A 14,986-nucleotide genomic window follows, 5' to 3' on the forward strand; every position below is an offset into this window, starting at 1 on the left:
GCTTCAGGCTTTCTGCCTTTATTCCTGATGAAGGGCTTTTGCCCGAAACGTCGATTTTGCCTGTCCTCGGATGCTGCCTGAATTGCTGTGCTCTTCCAGCACCACTGATCCAGAATCTTGTTTCCAGCATCTGCAGTCATTGTTTTTACCTTACTGAGAACACCAGCCATCCCACAGATAATTAGCAACCAATTGGCCATTTCTCAACTGGGTTAGTGACAACAAAACTGCAGATGCTGGAATCCAAAGTAGATAGGCAGGGGGCTGTAAGAACACAGCAAGCCAGGCAGCAGCAGGGGGTACAGAAGTTGACGTTTTGGGTGTAACCATTCCACTCCCAAGCATCCCAGATGTCCACCTATTTCGAACAACGCAGTTTTTCTCCCTCTGTCATCCAGACAGCCTTTCACCGTTCCACTGCTCTAAACCCCACCTTCCCAATGCAATAAACACAGGGCCCCCTTTGTCCTCTTCTACCACCCCACCAGTCTCCACATCCAACTCATTAAACACTTCCACCAATTCCAACTAAACTCCATCACCAAAAACATTTTTCCCTCCCCACCACTCTCTGCCTTCCACAAGGACAGTTCCCTTCAACAGTCCTTGGTTTGCGCCACTCTCCCCACCGACCCAACCCCTCCCGAACCCCCATGTACCTTCCCCTGCAACTGGAAAAGATGCAAAACCTGCCAGTACACCATCTCCCTCACCTCCATCCAGGGCCCCAAACAATCCCTCCAGGTGAGATAGAGGTTCACCTACTCCTCCTCCAACCTAGTTTACTGCATCAGGTGCTCCCGATGTGGTCTTCCCTACATTCGGAGACCAAACATAGACTTAGGGAACGGTTCACCGAGCATCACAGCCAGGTCCACAGGCACCAACTGGACCTCCCCGTCACTGCCCATTTCAATTCCCCCAACCACTCCCTTTCTGATATGACCATCCTTGGCCTCCTCCATTGCCAAAACAAACCACAGCATCTATTGGAGAAACAGCACCTTATCTTCTGCCTGGCACCCTCCAGCCCAGAGGACTCAACAATGTGTTCTCCTATTTCAAATAACCTCCCTCCCCATCCGCCAACTCCCTTCCCTGACCCACCCTCTCCCTTCCACTGCTCCCTGACACCAACCGGATTCATTCCTCCCATTGACCAACCAGATCATTCCCCCTACCTATCCCCACTTCACCACCTTGCACCCTTTATCTGCAGTTCACCCCTCACCCCCCATGTCCTGAAGAAGGGTTACACCTGAAAGATCAACTTCTCTAAGTCCTGATGCTGCCTGGCTTGGGGGCACGATTTCCATATCAGTGGAATTATCCAGATAGCCAAGGTACCCTACTTGAGAATTAACGTAACCCAATAGATACGATTGTGGGGCACATTTGGGTGGGTTCATGTCTCCTTAGGGAGGGTGGGGTACCCGTAGGGATGTGTTTCAGGTATCCCTTGGGATTGTTAATGGTAAAGAAGATTGTGTCTAAAAGGTGCAATAAATCCCTTGGAACTGTAAAGCTGTCAAAATAGTGTGCAATTTATCAAGAAATGTCAAACTTGTCAGGAACTGTCAGGGACGATCAAGATGCATCAAACCTGTCACTTGCTGCAAAAATGTGTTTTTTCTCTCTCAATGCAGTATAGGTTGCAGTATAAAACTATAAACAACAGAACTTTGCTTTTCTCCTGTGTGCTTGGGAACTGGTAGATACTGGGTGAGTTGGCATGGTAGGTGAAGGCAAACAAATGGAACTGTGCGTTGGCATAAACTGGGACTAAGTTAACTCAGGTAGTATGAAGGGCAATACAGGGATTGGTAGAGGGTTATAGGGTGGTATTGGGGTATGAGAGCCATTGGAACGGGTAGGGAGGATTAAGTTACAGTGGTTGGCATAGATGGGTATGGGTAACGTTTGGGCAGGGGAAACATGAGGGGTAAGGGTTAAGGAAATTTTTCTTATTTGCTTCTTTGGTCACTGTACTGGGCCCTCAAGGTCAGCCTTCTACCCAGCTGAACTCAGCAATTGGCAGCCTCCTCTGCACTTCCCAGGTCTCCTGGTTTGGTTTGGATCGCGCTAATCCTCCTGATCCAAAAAAAAGGGGGTTTCAGGCAGCTGTTTTAAAGCTTGGGATCACAGAGCCAGGAATTCACCTCTTTCTTCTCATCCGGCTTACGGAGCTTCAATGATTGCAACCTCATGCCCCCAGGTGTGTGCCCCTTGGAGTGATGATGAGGACCACAACATGGAGAGAACCACAGTGGGTGAGAGTCAGCGTGTTACTGAGGGCCAGGTATCATAGGCAGAGGGAAGGAAGTGATTAAGCAGATTGACAGATTGTTCGTCCATTCGCTGTGTTACTTCACAAAGGTGAACGGTTGAAAATGGTTGTCATAAACTGTGAAGAGATTTGGGGGCTAGGGGTAAACAGAAATGGTCAGATTTGGCCTTGTCTGTACATGACAGTAAAAGTGGAAGACAGAGCAAAAACAAAACATAACAACAGGTCAGCAATTGAAGAAAAATCATAAATGTGATGAAAGGAAAATAACACTTTGCCTGTATGGCATGTTGCAGCCCTACATATGCGGGAATGGTTGGAATAAAATTACATTTTACTACATTATAAGCAAGTTTTGCATCCTATTTGAATCATTTCTCCTCCTGTCTAAAGAACTACGATTTCCAAAGTACCTGAAAGTAAAACAGTTCCATAAACTTAAGGTATGGCCTACATTTCAGAAGACATTAAATCATCGAGTGATCTGAAATCAGCTGACACTTCCCTCAGGTCAGCTATGATGGATAAGATGCAGAATTGGGAATGTAATGTGCAACAAAATCACCCAGCCACGACTTAATAAAGAACAATCCAATGCTTTCTTGAACTGTGACTGCTCTGTACAGTGACAAATATGGTGCGATATCTGGGATACGTTTAACCATGAACTCTCAGCATGGATTTGTGAGAAGACCACATTCATTTGATTTATGACTCGTAACACCTTCGACTATAATCACAAACTCCTTCTTTTCAGTGTGCAAATAGTTTATCCACCCTTGTAAATTTGGTCTGGCAGTTTATCAGCTTTGATTGTTTTATATCAAGTGCAATTTAGGGAGGAACACCACAGTCCTTGCTCCCTTGGCTAAAAGAATGCCAGGGGTATGGTCAGTAATCCAGCCATGATCCAATAATTACTGTGCAGAAACGTAATACTTTAACTGCTTTAAGAAAAGACCATTGCCCTTTCTCAGGAGGATATCCTGCCTCAGAGAGCCGTCTGTCATTCAGACAGCCAGCAGCCCTGATGTCCAAGCAGTTCCAAATGGGAGCAGTAACCGCTGCTGGGATTATAGGTAATCCCATCATGCCTAGGAAGCCAGCATCAGGGGTCTGAGTGATGAGGGCGCAGGCTTATGTCTTTTTAGTGTTATGAATTTCCTGTCACCATGCAGGCTGTACTATGTTGTTTAAGCCCATGCTAGAAAGCTACAGCAACAGCATTCACATGCTAGAGATGTCCCCTACACCCCCTTCTTTCCTGTCCCAGTTGCTGGTGACGGAATCGAGCGTACCGCACAGAAACAGGTTATTAGGCCAACAGAACTGGTCAGATGTGCTGGTTTATTTTTAATTATTCAAGTGTTTCTGACACTTGAGTACTTAAAAATAAACCAGCACTCAATCACCCATGCCTTGGATTAAATTAATCAAGGGGCAGTGCAGCAATAAGAAAATAGGGGTGGGTGTGAAGAGATGGAAAGGATTAAATTAAAATGAATTTGAAGGGGGAAATCACTTGAGCATTAATAATCCAATGATATTAATTAAGGCAGATTGCTAGATTAGATTACTTACAGTGTGGAAACTGGCCCATCGGCCCAACAAGTCCACACCGACCCGCCAAAGCTCAACCCACCCAGACCCATTACCCTACATTTACCCCTTCACCTACCACTATGTGCAATTTAGCACGGCCAATCCACCTAACCTGCACATTTTTGGATTGTGGGAGGAAACCGGAGCACCCGGAGGAAACCCACGCAGACACGGGGAGAATGTGCAAACTCCACACAGAGAGTCACCAGGGGCGGGAATTGAACCCAGGTCTCTGGCGCTGTGAGGCAGCAGTGCTAACCACTGTGCCACCGTGCCACCCACTTTAGTGGTGTTCTATGTCTGAGAAAAAAAAGGGTTGGTTAGCTCAGTTGGCTGGATAGCTGGTTTGCAACATAGCGTGATACAGGTTCAATTCTTGCACTGGCTGAGGTTACCAAGAAAGACTCTCTTCCTCAACCTCTCAGTTGCCTGAGGTGTGGTGATCCTCAGGTTAAACCACCACCAGCCATCTCTCTCTCTCTAATGAGTGGGCAGCCCTGTGGTTCAGTAGAACTATTGCAACTTTAGCTCTACCTATTGAGCAACCATCGATAAGGGAACTGGCAGTACCGGATAAGGCACCACAAAAGCATCTACCTAAAAATGCAGAGGGGGAAACTGTGCCGTTGCTCCGAGATACCATGACACTGATTCCTGTTTCCACAAACGGTACCGAGAAGTCAACAACTTCGGATCTCTCTTCATTAATGGTCAGCGAACCGACAGCCATAGCTGCTCTTTGATACATCACCTGGAGGTAGTGTGGGCAACAACAAAGAAAAGGAAAGGAACAGAGTTAGGGTAAAGTACACAGAGTTTTTCTTCATCTGTACCTAGGGGGTGTTGTATTGAGGGGTTTTTTTTTGTCTTTACTAATGCATTCTAACCCTTAAGTTGCAAAACTTCTTGCGACTGTTTATTACCTAAAGCGACTTACATCACCAACCATTCCATTCCATACACCATTGATTTTTTTGCCATGCTTCCCATTTGACACCAGGTACAGATCATACGTGAATTTCACAGCCTTTGCAAGTTTCTTTAATATGTCGATGCAAAATCCTTTGCAGCATTTCTTCACATAGATCCCCTTGTCGGTGGAATTGCTGACAACAGAAGTAAATAAACAATGAGACAGGAGTAACAAATAAATGCCCGAATATTTGACGCCACTGTCAAAAGCTATGTAGCTAAACAGACTTCAAGCTAATTACCCTGACCAGGAAATCAGTGCAACTATAGTCATGATCTGGATGCAGAAAACATCATCAAATTCTTCTGTCTGTTACTCTAGCAGAGGCATCGATGGGTTACAGTACGTCATTTTTAAACTGGTGATAAGATGAACTTTACATAATAGTGCCAAGTGTTCAAATCGTGATATTGAACATAGGAAATTCAAGAGTTCCACATTTGACTTGCAATCATCATGAAATCCTTCTGCACTTTCCAAAATGAAGATGTCGAAAATGTGACTGCTCATGTTATGATGGTTTTTTTTGATTAGTAGTAAATTTTTAGATAAACAGTTCTTGTTTGAAATTTTTAATATTCTAAAATGTTCCAGACATCAAGGGTTCAACCTTCACTTCCAAAAGTGGATATGCTGGGACTGGCTCAGAGATTCACATTTCAACAGTCTGAGGAAGGAAGACAGTCCCAAATCTGGTTGCTTCCAGCTTTAATGGAGGTGAAAGCTGGAGCAAGTGATAAAACCCTTCATTGAAAGTGTGTTCCAATGGGTTCCCTTGTCTTCATTTTGGCAATTATTTTATTTGTAACCACAGGCACCCAGGTGTCCCAGGCATTGGGAAACCCAACAGGCAAAAGGAGGTGAAAAGGGCTAATTGCATGACATTGACAGCACTGTTTGTGGGTCATGGGGAGCAGCAATGTCTCTTCCACCCCAAAAGACATTTTCAAACCAACCTATTCAGAGATGTTACAACATACTTCTGGAGCAGGTGGGACTTGAACCCGGATTTCCTGGCTCAGTGTTTGGGACACTACCATGAGCACCTGCCTTCATCTGCACAAACTTTATGCTACCACCGATGGCCTCCCCACTAGCAAACCTCAGCCAACCATCACTGGACATCCTTGAACACAACCTATTCCCACCAACCATCACTGGGGACTTCATTAAGGTTCACTCACAATTGAGTTTCACTTCATCACCTGTTAAACAGGCACCCCCAAGTTGTGCTCCACTCCCTCTCCACAGCCACTAGGCCTGCTGTTCTCAGCCCTGCTGAAGTTTAGCCTGGTGCCGTGGGAATTCCTTCCTTAAGGTCTCTTCCTGGCCAATCAGGCTGGTTATTGGACAGGAAACCTGTAGAGAATAGCGAGGCATTGGAATCACCCCAGATGCTGCGCGGGTACACTGCACTGCATGTGTCTTTTCTTGCTGCAGTCTTACTTCCCAAAAGCTAATCTGATTGACAGGCCTGGCTTAGGTAGAGAAGATCGGAACAGGTAGGTCTGATCCCCAACGATGAAGATGGGATCCCACACTGGGAGTCCCTATTAGGGAGTGATTAAATGGGGCTGGTAAGGAATACTTCAGTTCCACAATCAGTCATAGAGTCATAGAGGTATACAGCACAGAAACAAACCCTTCGGTCCAACCCGTCCATGCTGACCAGATATCCCAACCCAATCTAGTCCACCTGCCAGCACCTGGCCCATATCCCTCCAAACTCTTCCTATTCATATACCCATCCAGATGTCTTTTAAATGTTGCAAAGGTACTAACCTCTACCAGTTTCTCTGGCAGGTCATTCCACACACACACACCACCCTCTGCATGAAAATGTTTACTCTTACGTTCATTTAAAATCTTTCCCCTCTCACCCTAAACCTATGCTCTCCAGTTCTGGACTCCGCCACCCCAGGGAAAGGACATTGTCTATTTACCCTATCCATGGCCTTCATAATTTTGTAAACCTCTATAAGGTCACCCCTCATCCTCCGACACTCCAGGGAAAACAGTCCCAGCCTGTTCAAACTCTCCCTCTACGCTCAAATCCTCCAACCCCGGCAACATCCTTGTTAATCTTTTCTGAACTCTTTCAAGTTTCACAACATCTTTCTGATAGGATGGAGTCCAGAATTGCATGCAATATTCCAACAGTGGCCTAACCAATGTCCTGTACAGCCGCAACATGACCTCCCAACTCCTGTACTCAATACTCTGACCAATAAAGGAAAGCATATCAAATGCCTTCTTCATTATCATATCTACCTGTGACTCCACTTTCAAGAAGCTAAGAGCCTGCCTCCAAGGTCTCTTTCTTCAGTCCCTAGGACATTACCATTAAGTGTATAGGTCCTGCTAAGATTTGCTTTCCCAAAATGCAGCACCTCAGGTTTATGCAAATTAAACTCCATCTACTACTTCTCAGCCCATTGGCCCATCTGATCAAGATCCCGTTGTAATCTGAGGTAGCCTTCTTTGCTGTCCACTACACCTTAAATTTTGGTGTCATCTGCAAACTTACTAACTGTGCCTCTTATGCTCACATCCAAATCATTTATATAGATCCTACAAGCACACCTATGTCTTGGATTACGCATTCATGGGATGTAGTCATTGTTGGAAAGAGGAGTATTTGTTGCCCATTCCTAATTGCCCTTGAACGCAGTAATCTAGTAGGCTATTTTAGAGGGTCTGTTATGCCTCAACCACATTGGTGTGGATCTGGAGTCATGTGTAGGCGAGACCAGGTAAGGATGGCAGATTTTCTTCCCCAAAGGACATTCAGGAATTAGATAAGCTTTTCTTCAGCCACAATCAATTATGGTCTCCACTACTAGCTTTTTATTTTACATTCATTATATCATAACTTTTAATTCCACATTTATTAGAATTGAAATTCCACTAGCTGTCATAGTGAGATTTGCTATTTGCTATTTTATAAGGTTCCCCTTGATAGACTAATGGAGAAAATGAAGTCACATGGTGTGCAGGGTGTTTCAGCTTGGTGGATAAAGAACTAGTTCACCCTGGGAAAATAGCTTGTCTCTATCAACCTTGTCTATACCCTTCATGATTTTGTAAACCTCAATCAGGTCCCCCCTCAATCTCCTATTTTCTAATGAAAATAAACCTAACCTACTCAACCTCTCTTCATAGCTAGCACCTTCCATACCAGGCAACATCCTCGTAAACCTTCTCTGTACCCTCTTCAAAGTGTCCACATCCTTTTGATAATGTGGCGACCAAAACTGTACACAGAATTCTAAGTGCGGCCGAACCAATATCTTGTACAATTTTATCATGACTTGCCAGCTCTTATACCCAATACCCCGTCCAATGAAGGCAAGCATACTATATGCCTTCTTGACCACTCTATCCACCTGTGCAGCAACCTTCAGGGTACAATGGACCTGCACTCCCAGATCTCTCTGCCCATCAACTTTTCCCAAGGCTCTTCCATTCATTGTATAATTCGCTCGAGAATTAGTCTTGCCTAAATGCATCACCCTACATTTTCCATCTGCCACTGTTCCGCCCAAGTCTCCAGTCTATCTATATCCTCCAGTATTCCCTGACAGTCCCTTATGCTTTCTGCAACTCTGCCAATCTTCGTGTCATCTGCTGATCATACCAACAGTGCCCTCTTCCAGATCATTTATGTATATTACAAACAACAATGGCCCCAACACTGACCCCTGTGGAACACCACTGGTCACCTTTCTCCATCTCAAGAAACTCCCTTCAACTACTACTCTCTGTTGCTCAACTAGTTCTTTATCCACCTAGCTAGAACACCCTGCACACCATGTGACTTCATTTTCTCCATTAGTCTATCAAGGGGAACCTTATCAAACGCCTTACTAAAGTCCATGTATATGACATCAACAGCCCTACCTTCATCTATCAACTTAGTCACTTCCTTGAAGAACTCTATTAATTTGGTAAGGCACAATTTCCCCCGCACAAAACCATGTTGCCTATCACTGATAAACCCATTCTTTTCTAAATATAAATAGATCCTATCCCTCAGTACCTTCTCCAGAAACTTTCCCACCACTGACGCCTGGCTCACTGGTCTGTTGGTGCCTGGAATATCCCTACTACCCTTCTTGTACAGGGGGACAACATGAACAACTCTCCAGTCTTCCGGCACCTCACCTGTATTTAAGGATGCCACAAAGATATCTCTCAGGGCCCCAGCTATTTCCTCTCTCACCTGCCTCAGCAACCTGGGATAGATCCCATCCGGTCCTGGGGATTTGTCCACCTTAGTAACCTCTAGCCTACCCAACACAGCTTTTCTACTTATGTCAATGGGATCCAGAGTAATCAAACTTCTATCTCTAACCTCAACATTCATCAAGTTCCTCTCCACAGTGAACACTGATGCAAAGTAATCATTCAGAATCTCACCCATTCTCTCAGATTCGACACACAGCCTTCCTTCATTATCGTTTAGTGGACCAATCCTTTCTCTAGTTACCCGCTTGCTTCTTATATAAGAATAAAATGCTTTGGGATTTTATTCCATTTGGATTACCAATCCAGTGATCTTACCACCATACTTTTATTTTCTTCCCAAAGCTGTGCACACCTCCTATCAACTGGCCAGGGTGTAACCAGAAAATCAGGTTAAAACCAGAGGTGGCATTGAGTCTGAGAGTCATAGAGTTATAAACCATGGAGACAGACCCTTTGGTCCAACCAGTCCATGTTGACTATAATCCCAAAATAAACGAATTCTACCTGCCTGCACTTGGCCCATATCCTTGCAAACATTTCTTAATCTTGTACTCATTCAAATGTATTTTAACGTTGTAACTGACATCCACCACTTTCTCTGGAAGTTCATTCCACACACAATCCACTCTCTGTGTAAAAACATTGCCCCTCATGTCCTTTATAAACCTCTTTCCTCACACCTTAGAAATATGTCCTTTTATCTTGAAATCTTGCACCCTAAGGAAAAGACACCTGCCATTCACCTTATCTATACCCCAATTGATTTTCTAAATCTCCTATGTTCCAGTAAAGAAAGTTTCAGCCCATCCAGACTCTCTTGATAACTCAAATCCTCCATTCCCAGCAACTCTCTCCAGAATGACCAGAACTGCATACAGTGCTCCAGAAGAGGCCTCACCAACCTCTTGTACACCCTCAACATGACATACCAACTCCTATACTCAAAGGTCTGAGCAATGAAGGCAAGTGTGCTAAATGCTTTCTGCCAAGGTGATCTCATATCCCCTCTTTGCCTTCCTGATCTCCCTCTTAAGAATGACCCAACATTCTTTACAGTTTTCAGAAGATTCATTTGAACCCAGTTGTCTATATGCAATATATGATTCTTTTTTATTCTTGATTAGAATGTCAAATTCTTCCAACTTCAAAAAATTGCAATGAAGGCAAGTGTGCTAAATGCTTTCTGCCAAGGTGATCTCATATCCCCTCTTTGCCTTCCTGATCTCCCTCTTAAGAATGACCCAACATTCTTTACAGTTTTCAGGAGATTCATTTGAACCCAGTTGTCTATATGCAATATATGATTCTTTTTTATTTTTGATTAGAATGTCAAATTCTTCCAACTTCAAAAAATTATGTACCTGAACCCTGAAGTCTCTCTGTTCTACAATAATATCCAAGGTCCTACTTTTAATTGTATAAGTCCTGCCCTTGTTTGTTTTATCAAAATGTAATACCTCACATTTATCCAAATTAAACTCCATCTGTCCATTGACTCAATTGATCAAGATCTCTTTGTAATCTTAGATAACCTTCTACACTGTCCACTCTACCACCAAATTTGGTGTTGTCTGCAAACTTACGAACCATGCTTTCTATATTCTCACTAAATAATTTATATAAATAATAAACAAAAGTGGACCCAATACCAATCCTTGCGGAACACCATTGGTCACAGGCCAACAGTCTGAGAAACAGCCCTCCATCACCGCTCTCTATTTCCTGCTATTAAGCCAATTTTGTATCCAATTGGCAAGCTCAGCCCTATTCCATGTGATCAAACATTACTAATTAGTCTGCAATGCAGGTCCTTGTCAAAGGCTTTACTCAAGTCCAAGAAAACAACACCTATTGCTCTGCCCTCATCGATCTTCTTAGTTACTTCCTCAAAAAGCTCAATCAAGTTTGTGAGACATGATTTACCTTGCACAAAATCTTGCTGACTATCCCTAATCATTCCTTATCTATCCAAATGCATGTAAATCTTATCTTTCAGAATCAACTTCAACAACCTACCCACCATCAAAGTCATCTCTGAGTTCCCAGGCTCCTCTTTACATCCCTTCTTAAACAAAGGTACAGCATTAGCCACTCTCCAGCCATCCGGCACCTCACTCATAGTTATAGGTGATATAAATATTTCTGCTCAGGGCCCTGCAAGTTCCTCCCAAACTTCCCACAATCTCCTGGGATACATCACATCATGTCCCAGAGATTTACCCACCTTTATATTTCCTAAGACCTTCAGCACTTCCTCTTCTGAAATGTGAACTGTTTTCAAAACATCAATACTTATTTCCTTGAGTTTTCTAACCTCCATTTCTTTCTCCACAGTATAAACTGACCTGAAATATTCACATAATATATCTCTTATTTCCTGAAGTTTGACGCAAAGACGACCACTTTGATCTTGAAGGGGCCCTATGCTCTCTTGATCTTATTGTATTCGTAAAATCTCTTTGGATTATCTTTAACCCCCTGATCTGCCAAGGCGATCTCATATCCCCTCTTTGCCTTCCTGATCTCTTAAGAATGCTCCAACATTCTTTACATTTTTCAAGAGATTCATTCGAACCCAGTTGTCTATCTCCAATGTATGATTCTTTTTTATTCTTGATTAGAATGTCAATATTTTTATTCATCCATTGTTCCCTAATCCTACCAGCCTTACCTTTCACACTAACAGGAACAAATGTTTCTGAGCTCTCTTTATCATACTTTTGAAAGCCTCCCACTTTTTGAACATCCCTTTATCTGCAACCGGTCTACGCCAAACAACTTCTGTTGTCTCACGCTATTAAAATTTGTCATACTCCAAATTAAAGCTTTAACTTTTATGGAAGGCTTATCCTTTTCCATAACTATTTTAAAACTAATAGAATTATGATCACTAGACTGAAAGTGTTCCCTTAGTAAGACTTTAGTCACTTTCCCTCCCTTATTACCCAAACCTTGATACTTTTATAATAGGAATATTTGCATATTGATAAAGAAAATTTTCTTGAACACATTTAACAAATTCTTCACCATCCAAACCTTTAACACCATGGTGGTCCTATTCAATATTTGGAAAATTAAAATCACCTACTATTACAATCTTATTGTTCTTACATATATCTGGGATCTCTCTACATATTTGTTCCTCAATTTCACTGTGATTATTGGAGGCCTAGAGTACAAGCGCATCAAGATGATTACTCCTTTCTTATTTCTAATTTCATTCCATATATTTTCACTAGATAACTTTTCAGAAATATTTCCTCTGGTTATAGCAGTAATGTTTTCCTTCACCAAAAATGCCACCCCTCCTCCTCCTTTGCCTCCCTCTCTATCCTTCCCATAGCATATAAAACCCTGAACATTGAGCTGCCAGTCCCAACCCTCCCTCAACCAAGTTTCCCAATTCCATGTCCTCAATATGCCCCGACTTCATCGGCCTTGCTTGTAAGATCCCTTGCATTGAAATAAATGCAGTAAAATTCTTCAGAGTTACTCTGACTTACTCTTGTCTGTCTTTTTTTTTAATTAACTTGCTCTTTTTAAATTCAGAACCCTCCTCATCTCTCTTTCTATTTACTCTCCCACTTAAGATCCCTCCACTCTCTCCTAATCGTTGACAGTTTCCCTTAATCGAACTAGTAACTCTCCCCACAAGAATATTAGTCCCGTTGTAGTTCAAGTGAAACCCATCCTTTTCAAACAGGTCTTTTCTGCCTTGGAAGAGATCCCAATGATCCAAGAACCTGAATCCCTGAACATTACACCATCTCCTCAGCCATTGATTTATCTCCTTTATCTTTTTATTGCTTCCTTCATTCAAGCTTAGCACCAGGAGTAAACCAGAGATGACTACTTTTGAGGTTCTGTTTTTTTTAATCTTCTTTGTAACCTCTTATATTCACTCTTTAAAGCTGTAATCTTTTCCCTAACTATGTCATTTCCACCAATATGTACAATAACTTCCAGTTTCTCACTCTCTCCTTTAACAATAGGCATCAAAGGTTTTGAGACGTCCCTAATCCTGGCACCAGGAAAGCAACACGTTATCCTAGATTCATGTTCACTGCCGCAGAATCTCTGGTCTGTGCCCCGACAAAAGTATCCTTTTAAATTTGTCAAGCCCTACATAAAATAAGATTCATTCTTAGTGCCCAAGAAATGACTACCCCTTCTATTTTCCTCTGAGAGATTAATCCCTTTAAACATTACCCAAAACTGAGACGGGAAATAGCCACAGGAGACTTCAGAGTTACCTTCTTAACTTTCCAGACAGTCACCCATTTATCTCACCGATCCTGCTGAGTAATCAGTCCTCTAAATCTGCTAGCCATCTAACTCTGTCTCTTGTGTGTATCAATGACATCAAGCCTAAAACAAAGCAGCATTCAATAGCACCTTATATACAAAATAAACTACCTTTCCTTCCTGAAAGACTGAATATTAAGCATGCAAAAAATAGAAAACATCCAGCATGTAAATCTCAAATAAAATCAACCACTTAGCTAAACAATTAAGTTAAAAATGATTCCTTCTCAAGTAGTCCAGCAGACATCTTTCAATCCTCTCATAAATGTAATCTCACTCCAGAGTTGTCCCTGGGGTCGGGGAGTCAAGAACTAGAGGCCATAGGTTTAGGGTGAGAGGGGAAAGATATAAAAAAGACCTAAGGGGCAATGTTTTCACACAGAGGGTGGTACGTGTGTGGAATGAGCTGCCAGAGGAAGTGGTAGAGGCTGGTACAATTGCAACATTTAGAAGTATCTGGATGGGTATATGAATAGGAAGGGTTTGGAGGGATATGGGCTGGCAAGTGGGACTAGATTGAGTTGGGATATCTGGTCGGCATGGACAGGTTGGACTGAAGGGTCTGTTTCCATGCTGTACATCTCCATGACTCTCTATAACTGTTATGTCTAGGACTCTCTAAAAGCTCCATAAGCACAACTCCGTTTAAAAAGAAAATGCTCCTTCATGATTTTTTTAAAAAACTATTTTGCGATCTTCAAAACAATCTCTCCTACATGTATACTTTTTTAGCGTATAATGTTAGAAAAAGGAAGTTTGAGTTGTCCACATGTAGACCTCTCCAAAAGCTCTGTAAATATAACTCTGTACGAAAAGAAAAACATTTTTTTTTATACAGAGTGTGTCTACAGAGCTTTTTTTGCCTTTTTGACAATAAAATAACCAAAATGAATCACAATAAAAGTTTTATACTACTGAAATGTCATAACTATAAGAAATTTACAAATAAGCTTGCAGTCTCATGTGCAGCTGCAAGATCCATGTGACTCTCAGTCTGAAATTTTAGTTTCCAGCCTCATTAAAGATAATTAAATGGTCATCCAATCTCCTTCCCACTCGATAGAACCTTCGGAGACCTCTGAGGGCTTGGAACTCATAAACTCCATAGCTGTATTCCTCAGCCGGTTTAACTACTTCACACTGGAATTCTCCAGAATCTCAGATAATCTTCTGCTCCCCCCAACACCAAAATCTAAATGTAGCTTACCTAAGATTATTTGGAAACTAAAGCCTCTTGGTCTCCTTCCTATTGGAAGGATATTGTGAAACTTGAAAGTGTTCAGATTAGATTTCCAAGGAAGTTGCCAGAGTTGGAGGATAGGCTAAATAGGCTGGGGCTGTTTTCCCTGTAGCGTTGGACACTGAAGGGTGACATTATAGAGGTTTATAAAATCATGAGGGGCACGGATAGAGTAAATAGACAAGGTCTTTTCTCTGGGGTGGGGGAGTCCAGAACTAGAGGCCGGGTGCTGGTAGGTGGGACTAGATTGGGTTGGGATATCTGGTCAGCATGGACAGGTTGGACCAAAGGGTCTATTTCCGTGCTGTACGTCTCTGTAACTCTATGACTC

The 14,986-nt window shown here is 42.6% G+C and overlaps 1 protein-coding gene across 2 annotated transcripts in view; it reads right to left on the bottom strand.

The window, feature by feature from the left end:
- The window catches only part of grin2aa (glutamate receptor, ionotropic, N-methyl D-aspartate 2A, a), a 170,983-nt gene that overhangs the window by 71,517 nt on the left and 84,480 nt on the right, over nt 1-14,986 (bottom strand). For both annotated transcript variants that reach the window (XM_043712001.1, XM_043711999.1), the window contains exons 4-5: nt 4,827-4,995; nt 4,487-4,640 (exon numbers count right to left, since the gene is read on the bottom strand). In XM_043712001.1, the coding sequence (XP_043567936.1) occupies nt 4,487-4,640; nt 4,827-4,995 (323 nt within the window). The remainder of the gene's footprint in view (nt 1-4,486; nt 4,641-4,826; nt 4,996-14,986) is intronic.

Source organism: Chiloscyllium plagiosum, chromosome 21 (assembly GCF_004010195.1).
Source record: "Chiloscyllium plagiosum isolate BGI_BamShark_2017 chromosome 21, ASM401019v2, whole genome shotgun sequence".
NCBI classification, from domain to species: Eukaryota; Metazoa; Chordata; class Chondrichthyes; order Orectolobiformes; family Hemiscylliidae; genus Chiloscyllium; species Chiloscyllium plagiosum.